Source organism: Meriones unguiculatus, chromosome 9 (genome assembly GCF_030254825.1).
Source record: "Meriones unguiculatus strain TT.TT164.6M chromosome 9, Bangor_MerUng_6.1, whole genome shotgun sequence".
Classification (NCBI taxonomy): domain Eukaryota; kingdom Metazoa; phylum Chordata; class Mammalia; order Rodentia; family Muridae; genus Meriones; species Meriones unguiculatus.
In genome coordinates, this window is record NC_083357.1 from 730,001 (window position 1) to 748,325 (window position 18,325).

Sequence of the window (18,325 nt, forward strand, 5' to 3'; positions counted from 1 at the left end):
CCTTGTTAGGGAAGCTTTCCCTGGCACCTTCTGGCCGGGCCATGGTGTGACCTACTCAGCACACCCTTGAGAGGCTTAGAGCGACTTTGAAGACTGGGGTCTTGCCACCACCAGGGAACCAACTTCTGGCATTCCCTAAGGGCACAGATAGCTTCAGTGGCCATTGGTGTATTCAATTAGGTCTAAATCTTCGCCTCCTGGGAATGGCACTCCTCAACTCAAGCCAGGATTAAGTGGCTGCTCTTGTACCTTCTATCTCTGTACCCTTTATACAGTTACCTCTGCTAATAAATCTTTCTTTTCTTTTTTGCTTGTTTGTTTTTTTTCTCTTTGTGTATCCTTGGCTGTCCTGGAACTCACTCTGTAGAGCAGACTGGCCTTGAAGTCACAGAGATACACCTGTCTCTGCTTCCTGAGTGCTGGGATTAAAGGTTTGTGCCACAGGCCTGGCAATAAATCTTTATGTTATACTTTTTGTTAAAACTAGAGAAGAATTTCTGGCCTTCACTGGACTTCCGTAACAAGATTTTCTACAGAAGAGGAAACGTACAGAGTTAAGACTATAACATAAAGTCTGCTCGGATTCACTGTGGTAATCAAAGACAGGCAGCTCTACAACAGCTCCAGCTGTGGCACAGGCACACAAGGGGTGCATAGAAAGAGGTGTGCTGCAGCACCATTCATAGCACCGCAAACTGTCAACAACGTAAATGTCCAGAGGAAAGTAAAGTGGCATATTCACACAATGGACACCAGGTGGAGTCGTGTGTCAGCATGAGTAAATCTCAACAATTTATCTCTGAACCAAAAGCAAGCTGCAGGAGGACACAACTAAAACAGCCCTTTATACACAGAGCTACAGTAAGCCCAAAGTGCCAACAGGGATCAGTAATCTAGAAAATGCAAATGAAGATAGACAGGTGGCTATGTCTAGATGGAAGACAGTGACTGGAGCGGTCACAGAGATTTTGACTTATCTGTGATACTTACTCTAAGTAAGAATGATATTGTTAGTTATGCTGAATTTTTAATGTTTGAAATATATAATCATACATTTAAAAATATTAAACCAACACTACTTAGGTGAATCATAGAATAGAAATAAAACTGACCAAACTTCAGCTAATAAGTGGAATTAAAGATAGCAAATTATGGGCCAAGTATCAAAAGTTTCTATACATCAGTATTCCTGGAAACCAGCTCATTCACGAGAGAGAATCTGTGATTTGGAGGAGTAAAGCAATCAAATGACTGCCCTAACTTGTTCAGCTTCACTGCACTGTTACAACTGATCTTGTAGAACACACCTCCAAATATACCGGGTTACGCTGGAAAGCCACAGTCACACTATGATCACTAAGCCATGCTTCAGTGAATGCCAGTAATAACCAGTCACGCTCAGGCAAATGCGCAGACTTCACAGAGGTAGGAAATGCTGGATGGGTTATACACTGAGTGCCAACCGCTTTCGCTCCTTTCAGGACGTCAAAGCCTACTTGTGTGTTCTCCAGCACTGCATCTAAAAGCTACCTGCCTCAGTATCCGTCAGTTTGCCAGAGCTTCCATAACAAAGCACAGCAGGCCAGGAGAAGTCCATTCAGTAGAAATGTGCTTTTCCATAGCTGGAGTCCAGGTACCCTAAGTAGAGATGTTAGCGCCCTGAGATCCCATGAAGCCGCAGGCACCCACAAGGCCTCTCTGCTCGGCTTGTAGGTGCTCACCCACTCACCATGTCCTCACCTAGGCTTTTCTTTGTAAGTGCTAAGTTTCCCTTCACTTAGTTCCAGCTGACTGGGGCAGATGAGGGCTCACCTATCAGCTTGATTCTAACTTCACCATTTAGAATCTCACCTACATCCACATTCTGAGGACTGAAGGGTGGGGACTGTGCAAGGATATAATTCAACTTATAATAGTTCCAAACGTTTCCACGACATGATCTTTTCAGGCATTCATAACGCACTGAGGTCCTTAAGCTTTGACGAGTAGACGGCAGACTTTAGACGTTCTTAGCATCCCTTCCCTCGAGTCTGGAGAACAGGCTGTACCATTCGCCACTATATACTATATACTAAGCCACTATATGCTAAGCGTCCCAAGTTCAGGGCTTTGGTAGATCTGTGCATGCAGAATCTTACACGTTTAAGATAAATTTAATATCTAAGTACTTGGATAACATAAAAAGTTTGATATTACACAGATATAGAGGAAAAAACTGTCTTAAAAGATGGCGTAAACAACATTAAAACAGTCACTGAGCTTTCAGTGTAAACTTTACAGTAGAGGAGATCGTCAATTCTACACTGACGATAGCTGCTCTATTTACAACACAGCCATTGTATATTCAGCCACGATGCTGACTACAGTAAAAAGATTAGGCCATCATTTCCATAGCTGGAGTTTTTAGAATGAGTAGAATATCATTCAAACACATGTTCTCCTTCTATTAAACATGTTTTCTGTAATTTTAACCAGTGGTTTCCAAACCTGTCCAAATATCAAAATCACTTGAGGAGTTGGAACTAAAAGACAGGCTTTCAGAATGCTCACTAAACAACAGTCTCTGGAGACAGCATCAGGAGTGTGTATCTTTAATAAAGGGCTCCAGGTTAGCGCTACAAGAAAGCACTCAAAAGTAACCACTGGTTCACAACCAGTTTAAACCAGCCATTTCCACACTGGTCAACCACTAAAGATTAAAAAAAAAAAAGCTATTTTTAACATACTCTCATATGTATATATTTACAAACCATGCAGAGATACTATTGCTATAAAATGTTTTATTATTTATAAAGTATAAAAAAGTGGAAGACAGAACAGAAATAAAATCCAAATATTTCCACTGAAACACCCCAAAAGCAGTGCTAACACACTCCATTCAGAGGCTGCTGGCTTAGTCTCTTTGCACCCTGCATCCCAGCAGGCTCTTCTCAACTCTCGGCCTATGCACCTCAACTCATGGGTTTCAGCCCAAGGAAGCAGTACCTTTTCTCTGCTGCTGCAGGCTGGGGCTGGGTTGAACTTTTTCTTACCACAGTCAATCACATAAGAACGTCAGAGTGCAGGCTGGTGCACACATCATGTGACGTACACACCGCCATCACCACTCCTACTCCAACCATCAGAGTGCCAGCTGAGCCCGTCTGCCCCCAGAGCACTGTACTCTCTGGTGACTCGCCCTCACTCTGAGCTCCTTTTCCCAGTGTTACACTTGCCTTTCACGCTGCTGCCAAAGTGGCAATTTAAAATGCAAATTTCACCTTCTCTAATTTTATACCTGCCAAATGTTTCATTCTCACAGGACAAAATCTGAAAATTCAGCATGCAAAAGCTCACCCTAATCCAGTCCCTGCCTGCTGTCCTCTACCCCCTACTCTCTTCCTACGGCTTCTGAGCAGACAGTTCCTGAAAGCACCAGCCTCCTCACGACCACAGGTGTTCAAACATGCCGTCACTCCCGTCCTGAGCACCTTTAAGACTCAAGCCAACTACACATTTCTTTCTGGTTACTTGTCAGAGAGGTGACAATTTTCTTCTATTTGGAGACATAGATCAGTATGTGTTGAAGCAAAGTAATCCAAGTTTTGGAAAGAAAACCCTCCACAGTGCAGAGGATGAGCCACACTTAGGAGAAAGGCAACGAACACCACTGTCACACTGTACCTGAGGGGCAAATGCACCTTGCCTTGAGCTGTGCACGGAACAGAAATCAGGAGAAGCTGGTCTTTTCTTAAAGAGGAAGAAAGGAGAGGGGGAAGGGTTCTTATGGCCTAGACCCAGGACACTGGGGAGCATCACTGCAAAAGCTCAGTGCATACAAAGGGACAGTAAAGACACTCTCAAGACAACGCAGATTCTGTCCTGGAACACTCTGCTTCACTGCAGACCCCACTCGGCATCACTACCCTGCTTTGACTCGTAAGGTATCTTGACGTTTCTAAAGCCCCATGGAGTGGTTCAGTGTGAGTGTATCCTCTTGGAGTCTTCAGCCATCTTTCTACAATGTCGAAATTTCAAAATGAATACCTCCTGCCAAGATGAGTGTAGAAGGCAGCCCAGGAGCCCAGAGGCTGCGAAGCCTGGGGGGGGGGGGGTGTCGTGTGGTCATACCGGGACTAGCAAGTCAGTTTTCTCATTCACATCTTGGTGATACGAATAAAAGGCAGGTCCTTCCTATCTGTTAAACAGAGTTGTAAGAAAGAAAGAAAGGAAGGCGCAGGAGGTAGGGAAGCTATCTTGTTATCTAGCCTGTACAGGGGAATACCATAACCTGGGCAGCTCAGACCCAGCCATTTTCTTCGGCTCTTGAGACTGGGAACTTGACAGTAAAGACACTGGCAGACAGAGTATCTGACAAGGTCTCACATAGAGAAGTTGGAGCAGGAAGCCCTCTCTGGCCTCTCTGACAAAAGCATTGATCTCATTAAGGAGGACCTTTTAACCTCACAACCGTATCACCTCCTCACCCATCCCCCATGTCTCAATACTACCAACCTGAGAGCTAGGATTTCAGTATTTGAATTCTGAGTGTTATGAATACTTAGTCCACTGTAGGCCACAAGAAATTAAATGGAGCAACTGGTTACATTAGCCCATAGGTATAACGACAGCAATAAAAGGGCTAGCAGCAGATGGCTTTGACATAAAAAGTTAGCAAGCACTTATACAGTTTAACCCCTAAAGATGGCTACAGAAGATATCAATTACACTCTGTGGCAGACATGTGAGCTGTCCCCCATTTAAAGGGGCCACTGTTGCTCATTCTATTGCCCCTTCCCCTCACAGAAAGGCATTTAAGAGTTCTGTGTTGGGCTGGAGAAATAGCTCAGTGGTTAAGAGCGCTCTCTGCTCTTCCAGAGGACCCAAGTTCAATTCCCAGCACCCACATGGCAGCTCACAACTGTCTGTAATTCCAGTTCCAGAATATCTGGCACCATCATATAGACAAGCAGGCTGAACACCAATGCACATAAAAGATAAATAAATAAGAAAAATGGAAAGAGTTCTGTGTTATGTCTGATACAGAAATATAGGAATTTTTTTTTTTTTACATGGCCTGTAAGATGGTCAGCAGGTAAAGGCACTTGGCCACTGGGTCTGATGGCCTGAGTTCAATCCCTGGAACCTCTAGGGTGGAAGCAGAGAACTGGCTTCCTCAGGCTGGCCTCTGGCCTCCACACACACGCCCCTACACAAACATACCATTTGTGCACACAGGCAAAATAAAACCTTCAACAGATAGCTAGGCGTGGACCATCCCAGCACGGAGGCAGGCGGATTTCTGAGTTTGAAACTAGGCTGGTCTACATACTGAGTACCAGGACAGCCAGAACTACAGTTTCAAAACACCAAAAGCTAAGATTAAATTAAAATATTAAATAGAAAGAACAAAGCAGCTTGCTGATCTAGAACAGACCTCTGCTTCCAGCAACAATGGAGAACCGATGGGACAGGACAACAGTGTCTGGGGTAAGGGCTACTCCTGTCCACTTCTGGTTCTAGGGGCTTCCAGCTGTGATGTGATGAGATAAAACAAAAGTACGAGCAATCTTGCTGAGCTGTGGATAGACTCTGCAGGGTGAGACACTGGGCAAAGAGGCTCGGAGAAATGTGGTGCTAGAGATCTCTAAAGGGGGCCTCAGCAGAGTCTTTGGCACACATGGGAGAAAAGCACCCTAGAAAGTGAGTAGGTGACAATTCACGTAGCTTGCACAGGCCGTGAGCAGCTTATGTTCCAAGAGCCGGGCAATAAAGACCTAACTGTTCCAAGAGTTTAACCTTTTATTTCAGTGTCTAGGTGCTAAGCCACGCATATGTCTGTGCACCACCTGTGTCTTCAGTGCTCAGACCAGAAGAGGGTGTCAGAGCCTCTGGAACTAGAGTTCTAGGTGGTTGTGAGCCACCATGTGGGTACTGGGAATTGAACCTAGGCCCTTACTGTTGCTCTTCACTGCTGAGCTATCTCTCCAGCCTTGCTTTGATGATTTTAAGGTAGAACAAAGACAAATTCTGTGAAGGGGAGCTTTGCAGTCAAGATCTAAGTGTGAGCACTACAGACTTGGGCGTGGAAAGGGCACAGTCATAGGACACCAAGACCCAGGGACAATGGGTCAGAAGGAGTAGTAAGTGCAAATGCCCTGGGGCTGGACTCCACAGTCTCAGTTCAGTAAGAGTCTGCTGCAGCGCCGAGCTGGCAAGAGAGAGACAGTGCAAGCTAGAGGAGGGCTCGGGGATGTAAGGAGCTGGGTTATGTGCTGAGTGTTCTTAACTGCTCAACAGTCTCTCCAAACCCCAGATCTCAACAATGGCCTCACAGGCATTGTCTCAGTAAGGGGGACAAGTTCTCCTACACTACAAACTGCTCTGACCCTATCCTTGCAACTGCTCAGGTTGAAGGAAAGCCCTGGAAGGTCAATCTAATTGTGCTGTAACTTATCTGTGTGTTGGAGCAAAGCTGAGAGACACTACAGTCCTAGAGTCCTACAGAATCCCACCAAGTCCACTTAAGAGTCCTACAGAATCCCAGGATTCCACACATTCCCAGGTCCTACAGAGTCCCAAAGAGTCCACAGAATCAGAATCCCAGAGTCCCACACACTCCCCGTGTCCTACAGAATCCCAAAGAGTCCACAGAATCAGAATCCCAGAGTCCCACACACTCCCCGTGTCCTACAGAATCCCAAAGAGTCCACAGAATCAGAATCCCAGAGTCCCACACATTCCCCGTGTCCTACAGAATTGCAGAGTCCTAAAGAATCCTAAGAACACCTACTGGGTGTGTAAGTTCAAAACCCCACCTGGGAGAAGATAACCAGCATACAGTCCTCCACACCCTCACACAACACAGACAGTAGATCAGAAGAAGAAGATGGTAAGACAAGGTACAGGAAATGCCCACACAACTTGCAGAAGTGAGAAATACATCACACATGAAAAACATAAAATGAAACCGATAGTTGATTAGAGGTTACAGTAGTGAAATAGAAACCTGACAACAGAAAGTAACAGGAACTACCCAAGAGGAAACACAACAAAAAACACTGAAAGTGCAGAGTTGTGGTGCCATGTTGGATAGACTAGATTCCAAGTCAAGCTGTCAAGAGAATAAGTACAATCATAATAAATTTGAGAAAAAAAAAACCAAATATTTTACCAATTTGATTAAATTGTTATCAGAATCTTAACAGAATCTTAACAAATCCTGTATAAATGGAATACGAAGAAAACCACACCAAGCACAATATATAGTTGTTGAAAGCCATCAACAGGATGGGGAGGACCAGGAGAATGAAATGAAAGATGACTTACTGACAACCATTGCTAACTGCGAACGTCGTTAGAAACCATACACATCAACACCAGAGTGGCACATGTGTAGAATGGACCCTCCAGGCCCACCAGCCCTGGCCATCTTCAGCAGAGCAACTGTGACTATTTACAGAAGACTCTCAAGGTGCAGCCTGTTGGCCTCCCCTCAGAGGAGGGAGGAGAAAAATGAGAGCTATTCCCACCTGCACTTCCCCGTCAGTGGTATGTCATTCTGCCCAAGCTGTAGGGGGTCTATGGTCACGGGTTTCTAGACACAGGATGGAGTATGGAAAGTAAAAGGTTAACTGAAGGGCAGATACCATGTATGCAACTGTGGGGAAATTATCCTCCATGCCTTGCCTGTGTCCTTCCTCCTCTCACCCAAGAAATAACAGAAAGAGATAGGTGGAAAGGGCAAGAAGAGGCCAGGCTATGGGCTCGAACCTTCTGAAATGCAACCCATGACTAAGTGACCTGGCAAATCTCTGAGTGTACGTGGAGAAAGCGAAGGTGAGGCATTGGTGAAGGCTCACAGCTACTGAAGTGACAAAAGCGCTCCTGCCTTCAGAATTTCTTGGGCCATCAAGTGAAGAGTAAGAAACTAAGGCCCTAGCTCAGATCTCTTCAATCAGATCCCCAGGGATAAAACTTGAGAATCCGTGACTTTCAACCGTTTTCCCATGCTAGGCTCCATGAACTTTGCTCACACTTTTCAGAGGTCTGAGAGATTACGGAGAAACCACAGCTTCAGGATCAGGCAACCATGATGGAACTTGAGGTCTCTACCTACTTGATTGGTGGTTATCAAAACAGGCAAAAAAAAAAAAAAAAAAAAAAAAAAAAAAAAAAAAAGACTTTAGTTAAGGGAGCCAAGAATGTCAGGTAGCATACAGGTTTAAAGGGGGAGACTGGCAGGAAGGTGGGGAACCTTTACTTCTCCACTGCACGGCTAAGAGGCAGATGACCCTGTCCACATCCTACGGGAGAAACAAAAGCACACACGATCCACGTTACAGATAGACAGGCGCATGGCAGAGCTGGCTCCAGCAGCTCTTCAGTCTTAATTTTAAGTGCTGCACAATGCAGCTTCTCTAGAAAGGGCAGCTTCTCTAGAAACTGAGGCGGAGGAGGCAGGAAAGCAAACTGCAGCGCTGCAGTGCAAGGAAAGGCGATGTGAAAACCAGCCTTCAACTAACTCCACTGGCGTGTGTGACCTATCTTCTTGCATAGGCTGGAGGTCTTTTTTGAAGACAGAATCTGGTCAGGTAGTGAGAGTTCCAAACAAGTCCGTCCACGTCCCAGTGCTGGGCATTCACTGCACACAGGGCAGGCCGCACACCAGAAAGTATAGTAGTCGGCGCAGCTTACTGCGCTACTTATTTCTCATGCACCTTTGTGTAGTGTCAGGCAAGTCCCTGGGGCTCACTTGGCCGGCCAGCTCTCTCCATGTCCCAGTGTGAGATCCTGTCTCAAAAACCAAGGTGGACAGTGCTTGAGGAATGACACCAGACTAGACTTCCTCTAGCTTCCGTGCGTATGAACACATACAGTATACACCTGAATGAATTAATGAACACATGCAAAAATACACGAAAAGATATTCAAAGCTCAGTAACAGGGGGCTTGCCTGGCATGTTGAGGCCCTGGGTGTATTCCCAGTATCATTAAACAACAGCATGTCTCAATTTCTTTCCTAATGAAAGGCAGAAAGCAAAACACGGGTAACTTGTGCTAATATTAGCTAAGAAATGTATGAGTGGTTGGCTGTGAAAAAAAATGCTGAGGAAAGGCAAGTATCTGTCCATAGCTTTGTTAGGGTTTCTGTGCATGAGCGCCTTGTCTGTCTGTACGTATGATACATACAGGTGCATGGCTGGTGCCCACAGAAACCAAGAGGCCATCAGATTCCCTGGAAGAGAGTTAGGGATGGGAATGAGCTGCCACGTGTGCTAGGAACGGAGTGTGGGCCCTTTGCGAAAGCAGTGAAGCTTCTAACTGCTAAGCCGTCTCCTCAGCCCCTGCTCATCAGAGGGCATTACATTTGTCTTTCTTAGGGCTAAGTGCACAACAACGACTCATTTCAGCAGTGGACAGTCAAGCTGCCCGGTGGCCAGTAGGTGTTACTAAACATGCCTGAGCAGCCACTGTCTTACTGTCTTACTGTCTTTAGTCTGAGTGGCACCCACACTGCTTTACTTTGAAGTAGGCTCTTGCCAAAGATTGTCTTTTGAATCAAAGCAAAGGCTTTTGCTTTCTAAATCATAAACAAACTTGGAAGAAGGTTAAATATACTGCACATCAAAATGTAGGTTTTGGGGGGTGAGAGATGGCTCAGCTGGTAAAATGCTTGCCTGAGCGCAAGCACAAAGACCTGAGTTCAGATCCCTGTACCCACATACAAAGTAGGGCACAGTAGCATATGCTCTGGAGAGGCAGAGACAGGAGGATCCCTGGGGCTTATTGTCCAGCCAGTCTGCTGGCAATTATGGGATAAAATAATGTCTCAAAAAATAAGGGGTGGAGCTGGGCACAGTGGCGCATACCTGTTATCCCAGCACTCAGGATGCAGAGGCAGAGGCAGAGGCAGGCAGATTCTGTGAGTTCGAGGCCAGCCAGGTCTACAAAGTGAGTCCAGGACAGCCAAGGCTATTCTGAGAAGCCCTGTCTTGAAGAACAACAACACCCTGCCCCAAATAAGGGGAGGTAACAGAGGGCTGCCAGGGAAGGGGGAGGTAATAGAGGGCTGCTAGGGAAGGGGGAGGTGACAGAGGGCTGCCAGGGGAGGGAGAGCCCTTTTTCTTTTGGGGTATGGTCACTAGTAGGTTCACCATGCTCCAGTGGAGGGCCCTTACCCATGTGCTTATGGCCAGCACTAATTTGATTTAGTGGATCATAAAAATAAACAGGACATAAAGTTGGAGGAAGGACACGTTGAGGGTATTTGGAAGGCACTGGAGAGTACAGTAGATGAATATGATCAAAATACGTTGTATAGATGTATAAAATTCTATGTAAAAAAATTAGGTGTTGAGCAATTCAGGGAGATAACAAACATGGTGGCTGCCCTACACACATGCATACACAGACACGCAGATACATATACACTCACAAATACAGGTTTAACTGAAGAAGTAGGTGGGCACTCAAAACCAGGTAGACCTGGGCCAAAAGCAATTCCATGGGAATAATGGATTCTGTCAGTAAATGAAGTGAAATGTGGCCACTTATAATAAGCAAGGATGGGCCTCATCCAGCTGCTTCCATCCTGCGGCGGAGACGCACTCCAGCTCTGCTGTCCATGCACCAGTGGAAGCCCCGGGGCAGCAGGGTGCAGGGTTCTGACACCTCAGGTTTTACGGAGTTCATCTGTTCTCGGTCTTGTCCAGCGTACAGAGCAAGTCTGTATCAACGTTTAAAACACTGGTCCACAGAACAGACAAAGGGAACAGCAGTACTACAGATTTCTACTCGCACAGTAGGAAAAATTGTATCCGAGCACTTACGAGCTCAGCTGACAAGTAGTCAGAAATGCCATCTAGCCTGGCGGTGGTGGCCCAGGCCTTCCACCCTAAGTACTCGGAGGCAGAGGCCAACCTGGTCTGCAGAGCTAGTTCCAGGGTAGCTCGGGCTGCACAAAGCAAGCCTGTCTCCAAAACTAAGCCAAGCCAAACCAAACCAAACCAAACCAAACCAAACCAAACCAAAGCAAAACCCAGAAACGCCATCTACCATTCAGATGCAATTTACATTTCTCCAGTATTCTTGGGTATTTCTGGCTATGGGATAAAGAAGTACCAATAAAAATGTAATTCCCAAAGGCTGGCCTGGCCTCTATGGTTGCTTTCTGGAGTTAATCTGAGGCTATCAGAATAACAATTATAAAGATATTTCAATGTGGCTTAATAAGACTTCAGGATAAACATTCATGAATATGAGAAATGGGGACTAGCACATAAAAGAGAAACTTGCTGTTACCATTACATCTATCCTGTTTGTCCATAGTTCTCTGACAGTCAACACCAGCTTTTTACTATCTTATATTTTACTTGTCTCCTAATGTTGGCATATCAGAAATATCTATGTACGTTCTTAGTCTCTATAAAGCACTCATTTGTCAGTGATGTAACTTGTGTGGTGGGTACAGTTTACCTTTAAAGATGCAGAACTACCAGAGCAGAGGTGGGGCTGGGGCGATGGCTCAGAGGGTCAGAGTACTGGCTGCTCTTCCCAAGGAGGCGGATTTGAGTGCCAGCACCCACACAGTGTTTCACAACCATGTGCTACTTCAGTTCTCCAGCGATCTGATGCTCTCTTCTGATTTCTATAGTATGGACATGGTTCACACACATACGTGCAGGCAAGATACACATGAAACAAGTCAGCCTAATGAAAATACTCTTTCTACCTTTCAACAGAACTTTGAGGAATATAGCATGGCAAAAGAGCCAGGACTGTCTGGCTCTGTGCCTTTCATCAGTGCTGTTGGTTTTCCTGATAACATGTTTTAAGTTCTATCATGCTCCTGGAAAAGATGAAGGTCTTACGACAGATTCCCCAGTTACCCAGGCTTTTAGCACTACTTTCTTCTGCCAGCAATCTCCACCTTGGGATTCTTGTGAAGTCTCCGCTCCCCTCCCTCAGGCCCTCCCTCTCCACTCCCCTTAGTGTCTACCGCTGAGGACGCTTGGCCAGCACATCCAGTCTTTTCTTGCTCTCTACAAAAAGCCATCGGCTGTAGGGTTCCCGACATAAAAGGCCTCAACCAAACACAAAACACAGGCATTGATGGAGAAATGAAAGGTCCAGGAAGTAAATTCTAAGAGAGGAAAGAGCACAAAGTGTCTTTTATAATAAAACAGTCCGTGAAGAAAGAGGAGGGGCTTGGCAGAGAGAGATCCATCCTGAACACTGACTTAAAGCATTTGTGTAACAGGCACGATTACTTTCACGCCACACAGAAACAAGGTGAATCCGATAAATGATACAAGAATTTTTTTGGTAACTAACAGCAAAGATGGACAGGGTCTTGAACGGGGCGTGCCAGGTCCTGGCCTCGGTGTAAGGCAGCAGCAGCCAGGACATCCTGGGCTGCTTCAGGGGTCCCTGAAAAGCATCCCAACAGACTTGACCTGGAATGGGTCTGTAGGTCACAACACTTTTACCCGGCTCTGTGAAGGCGTGCTCAAAGGTGCTCCCTAATGCACCTACTGCAAAATTCTTCAGCACATTCGCAGGGTTAGGCCTATTAATATAACAATCATCAATACTGATAATTAATACTGATATTGGAAGGGGTCTCTAAACCACTTACAATCCTGTTTTGGAGGCAGACATTGATCAAGAGTGCCTAGAATACTCTTGGACTCTGTTCCCTTCTCTCATGATACCTCTGCTACATTCAGGATTACTATTCACTCTTGAATAGGTTACATCTATACTAAATTATTGAACATATATTTGAGAAAAACCCCTATAATTTTTAAAATCCTGTTTTGTGAGGAATACAACGTTCCTTTCATTTTAACATCCACGAAGATAACAGACTAATTTTTAAAGTACTTGACAGCATAAACGAAAACTATAAAAATGTAAATAGAGCCAGAAAGGGGAGAGAAACCTGTGGCCAATAGCTGACTGTTTCTGGAAACTACACATTTCACAGAAAAATATGTGGCCAATTAATTTGTTCAGTGAATAAAAATGATACACTCTCCAGTGAATACTGTACACATGATTCCACAAAATAGCAGCGACGCTGTTGTAAGCTCAGGAAACATCTCTAGCTCCAGATGTCTTCCCATAACTCTGTGACTAAATTCTTTGGCAACTTTCTTGCCAATATTCTTTACAAATACCCTGTCATCCCTGATGAGGACAAGGCCAGTGACACACTTGGAGCACACAATTTTACAGTGGTCACTTACTCATCTTTGCTAGGTGCACAGCTTTCTGAGACCCACACACAGCTAGCTGTGTGCACAAGCACCGCTGTATCATGTCACAGATAATTCTCAAAAAAAGCAGCTTAGAAGGGACAGTGCAACAAGGGAGGTCACCTAGCCAGTGCTCAGCAATGATGAGCTTTTATCTACAATGTCCACACGCACTCATAAAAGCACGTAAGCAGATAACAAATGTCTTACTGCTGTTTTCATCTGGATGAACTTCCTATCTGTAGAAGACAAATGCTGTTGCCTGTCTGACAGATGCCCAAGTGCATACTGTCTATGAATAAAACTCAGAAGGAAGGGTAAATTAACCTTTTCATTTATACAGGACAGAGCTAGCTCATTCCCTAATGCCAAGAAACAGCTGGTTGAATCAGACACAAAACCCTCAACAACAGACAGACATCTACTACCCTACTAAGGTCCTACTGAATTTTTTTCTTTTTCCTTTAAAAACCTTTCATTACCACCAGAGTTTCCCAAAGAGTAAAAAGGGAAAATCCTATGGGAAAGGTCAAAAGCTATATAGCTCTGTCTTCATTCGAGGAAAGGATGAGACTACCATACGGGGAGAGAATTCTCCCCAAAAGGTGTGAAAACCTATGTAATACACAGAAACTTAGGAAACCAATTCAAATAAAGTCACACAGGACTTTGTGAGACATGGAAACTTAATAGGATGCCTGAAAAACTGCTATTGTGAAACACTTCGTATCAGTGGTTCTCAACCTGTGGGTCGCGACCCTTTGGGGAGGTCAAAGGACCCTTACGCAGGGGACGCCTAAACCCATCAGAAATCTCATGTTTATATTACGACTCACAACAGTAATAAAATTACAGTTATGAAGTAGCAATGAAAATAATTGTATAGTTGGGGGTCACAACAACATGAGGAACTGTATTGAAGGGAAGGCTGAGAACCACTGGATTGTAAGATGCCCTCGACATCCACAGGTTTGTATATTGTAAAGAGTTGATCAGAAAATACTAAAGCGGGAGGAGGACCTCCCTATCAGTAGACTAGGGGATGGCATGGGAGGAGAAGATGGAATTGGGAGGGACAGGAAAGGGACTAGGGAATGAGCTACAGCTGGGATACAAAGTGAATAAATTGTAATAAATTTAAAAATAAAATAAAGAAAAGAAAATACTGAAACAAAAACAGAATAGTTGTTTTTACATGCTAATTTACAAGTAATTTATGAGCTATAACTGGCCTCCTAACTGCATTAGGGAAGAAAACTGAAGAGGCCCAAGTCCATATGACTTCACATTTACTTTGTCAGCCACCACCATTTCCCTACTGATTTATAGCATATATTCTGCTTTCTGTCTCAGCCCAACTCTGCACAGGCACGAATCGCCTGTAACACAGAGCCTTCACTTTGGCTGTGCTGAAGTCCAAACCCAGCAGTGCACAATCCTCCTGGGCAGTGTTCTCCCTAGCGTGCCGCTCACCAGCCCTCACACACCCCACACCTCCGGGGTGGTCAGATCCCAGCCCACACTGTTGTCTGAGCCCAGGGGTGCGGGCGGCCTTTCTATCTTCAACTCCTGGGCAATTTCAGGCCTGTGTGTCCTTGAATGCGCTGGCCCCGACTGAGGTGGATCCCTTTCCCTAGCCCCAGCTTCTTCTGACTGGAGCCAACCTCGGGACTCAAGTGTTAGTTACATCCTCGGCAGACATCACCCTCGGGCGGGTGAAACTGTTTAGATATGGCACTGTGTTCCCTCTCTAAGGAGCTGCTTGCCGCATCTCTTTCTAGCTGAGTGACCTTGGTCAAGTTCATTAGTAACACTGGGACGTCCTCATATGCTGAAAGTCAACATCAATTTGCTGTCAGTAAAGACCGTTAAAATTATTTTGTGACCAGTAAGGCATTACAACATGTACACATCACCCAAGCACCCAAGACTAAGCTAAGGGTGAAGTTGAGCTTTTAGTTTCCAGTTCCCCTTTCTAGGATGTTCTAGAATGTTCTGCATTCTCAACCTTTAAAAAAATGTACTATTTTTACTTTACGTGCATTGCTATTTTGCCTGCATGTATGTCTGTGTGAGGGTGTCAGATTCTGGAGTCACAGTTGTGAGCTGCCATGTGGGATTTGAACCTGGGTCCTCTTGAACAGTTAAGTGCTCATAACAGCTGGGCCATCTCTCCAGCCCCTCACCCTTCTGTCTGAGTCCACTGTAAGTTGTATGCTTCTATCTACAGGAAAGGCCCTTGGTGATATATGGATCATTTAAAAAGACAAGAAATGGGACTCCTCTGAAAGATATGGGTTTTCTAATAATGTGCACAGGAGCATTATGCTAGCAGATAGAGCTGCTGAACAAATATGCAAATGAATGAATGCAAGGGTGTCTTGTCCTCAGTGAGCTTATAATCGAGAGGTGACATAACAGCGTCTCATCTTTAAAAAAAGTAACAGGTGGCTTTATTGTCATCAAGCGTGGAAAGAAATTTCCTGCTATGCTACTTTTACCCAACTTGGCATGTGCTGAACTTGCCATCTTAGTCTCTTGCACTTAATATATATGCATGCTTTGGCATTATCAGCATCAATGATGCAATTCAATACCAAGTCATCTAATAGCTATGGCACTAGGTTTTATGAGTACAAAGATAAAGTTGGTGGACTCTGCCCAGAGCCACCAAATACACTGAAAGAGAGCTAAGCCATCAACACATGTGATTAATATAGGTCAGAATAACCTAAGATGTACAGAGGGCCTAAAGATCAGGAAAGACATTTGAGTTAGGGCACTGAACCTCATACAGTTATTACTGTACGTTACCAATTACTGATGGCTTCTGCTACTGTTATATAACACATACACTAATACATATGCTGCACACTGTAGCAGACAGTTCTGGATTGCCTTTCTCTTTATTCTGATTTTAAGCCTACTTATGTTGTCTAAGCATTTGCTGTTCATAGGGAAAGGCTGTTCAGACCTTTATGACAGTCCCATTTAAAAGATGAGAAAACTGAGGTGTAGGTCTTGCAATTTTTCCTGGTTAAGAAAAATAGGTAAACAGGACTCAAGACAGACAAGAGCATTCCACATACAGGGCACAGACCCACTTCCTGGAGCCGTTTTCCGCCCGACACCTCCAGTGGGAATACCCAGCAGGTATTCTCCTTTCCCGCCAGGGCTTTTCGCTTCCCGGGTCTCTAACCGAATTGTTGATTCCCATAAAGACACTCTCAAACCTTCCCACTCATTCCGGGGCACGTTACTGAAATCACCAGCCCTTCCGGAGAGGTGAGACCGAATCAGATATCCAGGTGGACAAAGCCCCTGGTAGAGTCAAGAAACTCAAGCTCCCGGCCTGGGGATCCGTTCCTGGATCCCCTCCAGGGGATGGCAGCAGCGCCCGGCTCACCCAGGAGGCGCCATCCCCGGCGGCATCCTCCCCTGCTGACCCCCCTGGCAGCTCGGGCGCTGCCATCTGCCTGCTCTTTCACCCTTCACCTGCCGACGCCCCAGCGCAGCCTGCATCCCAACCCCACCGCCGGCAGGCAGGCCCCGCGGGGCGACCCGAGCCCCCCGGCCGCCACTTACGGTTCCAGTACACCGGGTAGCACTCTCCTTGAGTGACGTCCACCTCGTAGAGGCCGCCGCGCACGCACACCGGCTCGATGGTCACCAGCTCCTCCATCTCCGGCTCGGGCACCGACGCGCGCGGGCAGAAGCCGCAGGCGCGGTCCTCGTCATCGTCCTCCGGGAAGCCGGGGGCCGGGCCGCACGCCGCGTCCCCGTCGCGGCCCTCCGCGCGAGCCCGGGCGCCCGTGGTCTGCAGCAGGGTCCGGAAGGCGAGCTCGATGCGCAGCGAGTCGTAGCCGATGAAGGGCTTCCAGGTCTTCTTGTCCTCCTTGTAGAACCAGCGCACCTCCTCGGGGCCCAGCTCCGTCACCACCTCGTAGCGGTGCCGGGCGGCCGCGCCGCCGGGCCGGGCGCGCTTCCTGTCCCCGGGGCCCCCTCCCGCCGCCCCGCCGCCCCCCGAGTTCGGGGCGACCAGCGGCGGCGGGGGCGAGGAGGAGCCGCCGCCGCCCGCGCTCTCGCCCTCGCTGAAGTAGCGCAGCGACGACCCCGACTCGGCCGAGCTGAAGTCGTAGGTGTCGTCGCTGAGGCACGGGTCCAGGGCCAGGTGGCTCAGGTCGTCGGCGCCCGGGGCCAGCAGGGAGTCCGCGCGCAGCAGCGCCAGCTGCACGCCGTCGCCCGGCTGGTGCTCGAAGCAGCAGCCGCCGCCGCCGCCGCCGCCGCCGCCGCGGCCGAACGCGCCCGCCGCGTCCGAGCCCAGCTCCCAGGCGCCGCCGCCGCGGCCGTTACGCTCGGGGCTCCGCGGGGCGCCGCGGCCCGGGTAGTTCATGCCGCCGGCGCTTCCGCCACACGCGCATCCGCCGCCGCCGCCGCCCTCTCCGCCCGGACTTTATAATCTTTCAAATCCCGAGCACGGCCGCAGCTGCGGCCCAGGCGACTCCGCCTCCCCGCAGGCTCCCGGGCAGCCGCAGCGCCCGGCCGAGGCCCGCCCCATTGTTACGCACCCCTGAGTGGGCGGGGCCCGAGCGAGGCCACGCCCACGGGCCGCGCGCGCACCTCCCCGGAAGGCCCGAGCCGCTAGTTGAGCGTGCGCTCGGCGGGGCCGGGCGCCCTGCCTGCGGGCGCGGGTCAGGTGGGGTCGCCACGGTCTCGGCCTCAGTGGAGCCCCGGCCTCTCGGCTCTGAGGCTCCGCCCCCCGCTTCCACGCCCCTAGATACCAGCCGGAATGAGGCTTTCTCCCACACATCTCTACACATCGGGGTCATGAGCCCCGTGGCTGATCAGCTGTGTGCCCGGAGGGGTCCTGGAAGTTGCTGGCTCACGTTCCTGGCTTTAGGTCCTCTTGCAGCCCTCGCAAGACCTGCTTGGTCACCTGGTCTGGCCCTTTCCCAACCTTCTGCCCACACAGAAGGAAGGCGCTCCACCCTATGCCTGCTGCTCACCTGGGCAGCTCTACTCCCACTTAGAAAAAGGAGTCCCAGCAGCCCTGTGCCAGCTCTTAGGATTGCTTACCCTCTTGT

The 18,325-nt window shown here is 47.7% G+C and overlaps 1 protein-coding gene across 10 annotated transcripts in view; it reads right to left on the reverse strand.

Annotated features, from left to right (window-relative positions):
* The window catches only part of Ddhd1 (DDHD domain containing 1), a 61,655-nt gene extending 43,888 nt beyond the window's left edge, over window positions 1-17,767 (reverse strand). For 7 of the 10 annotated variants that reach the window (XM_021643341.2, XM_060390677.1, XM_021643344.2 and 4 more), the window contains exon 1: window positions 16,827-17,766. In XM_021643341.2, the coding sequence (XP_021499016.1) occupies window positions 16,827-17,634 (808 nt within the window). In that variant the 5' untranslated portion in view covers window positions 17,635-17,766. Of the gene's footprint in view, window positions 1-16,826 lie in introns of all 10 variants that reach the window. The other 3 variants (XM_021643346.2, XM_021643343.2, XM_021643347.2) reach the window with 1 other exon arrangement.
* Between the last annotated feature and the right edge of the window lie 558 nt (window positions 17,768-18,325).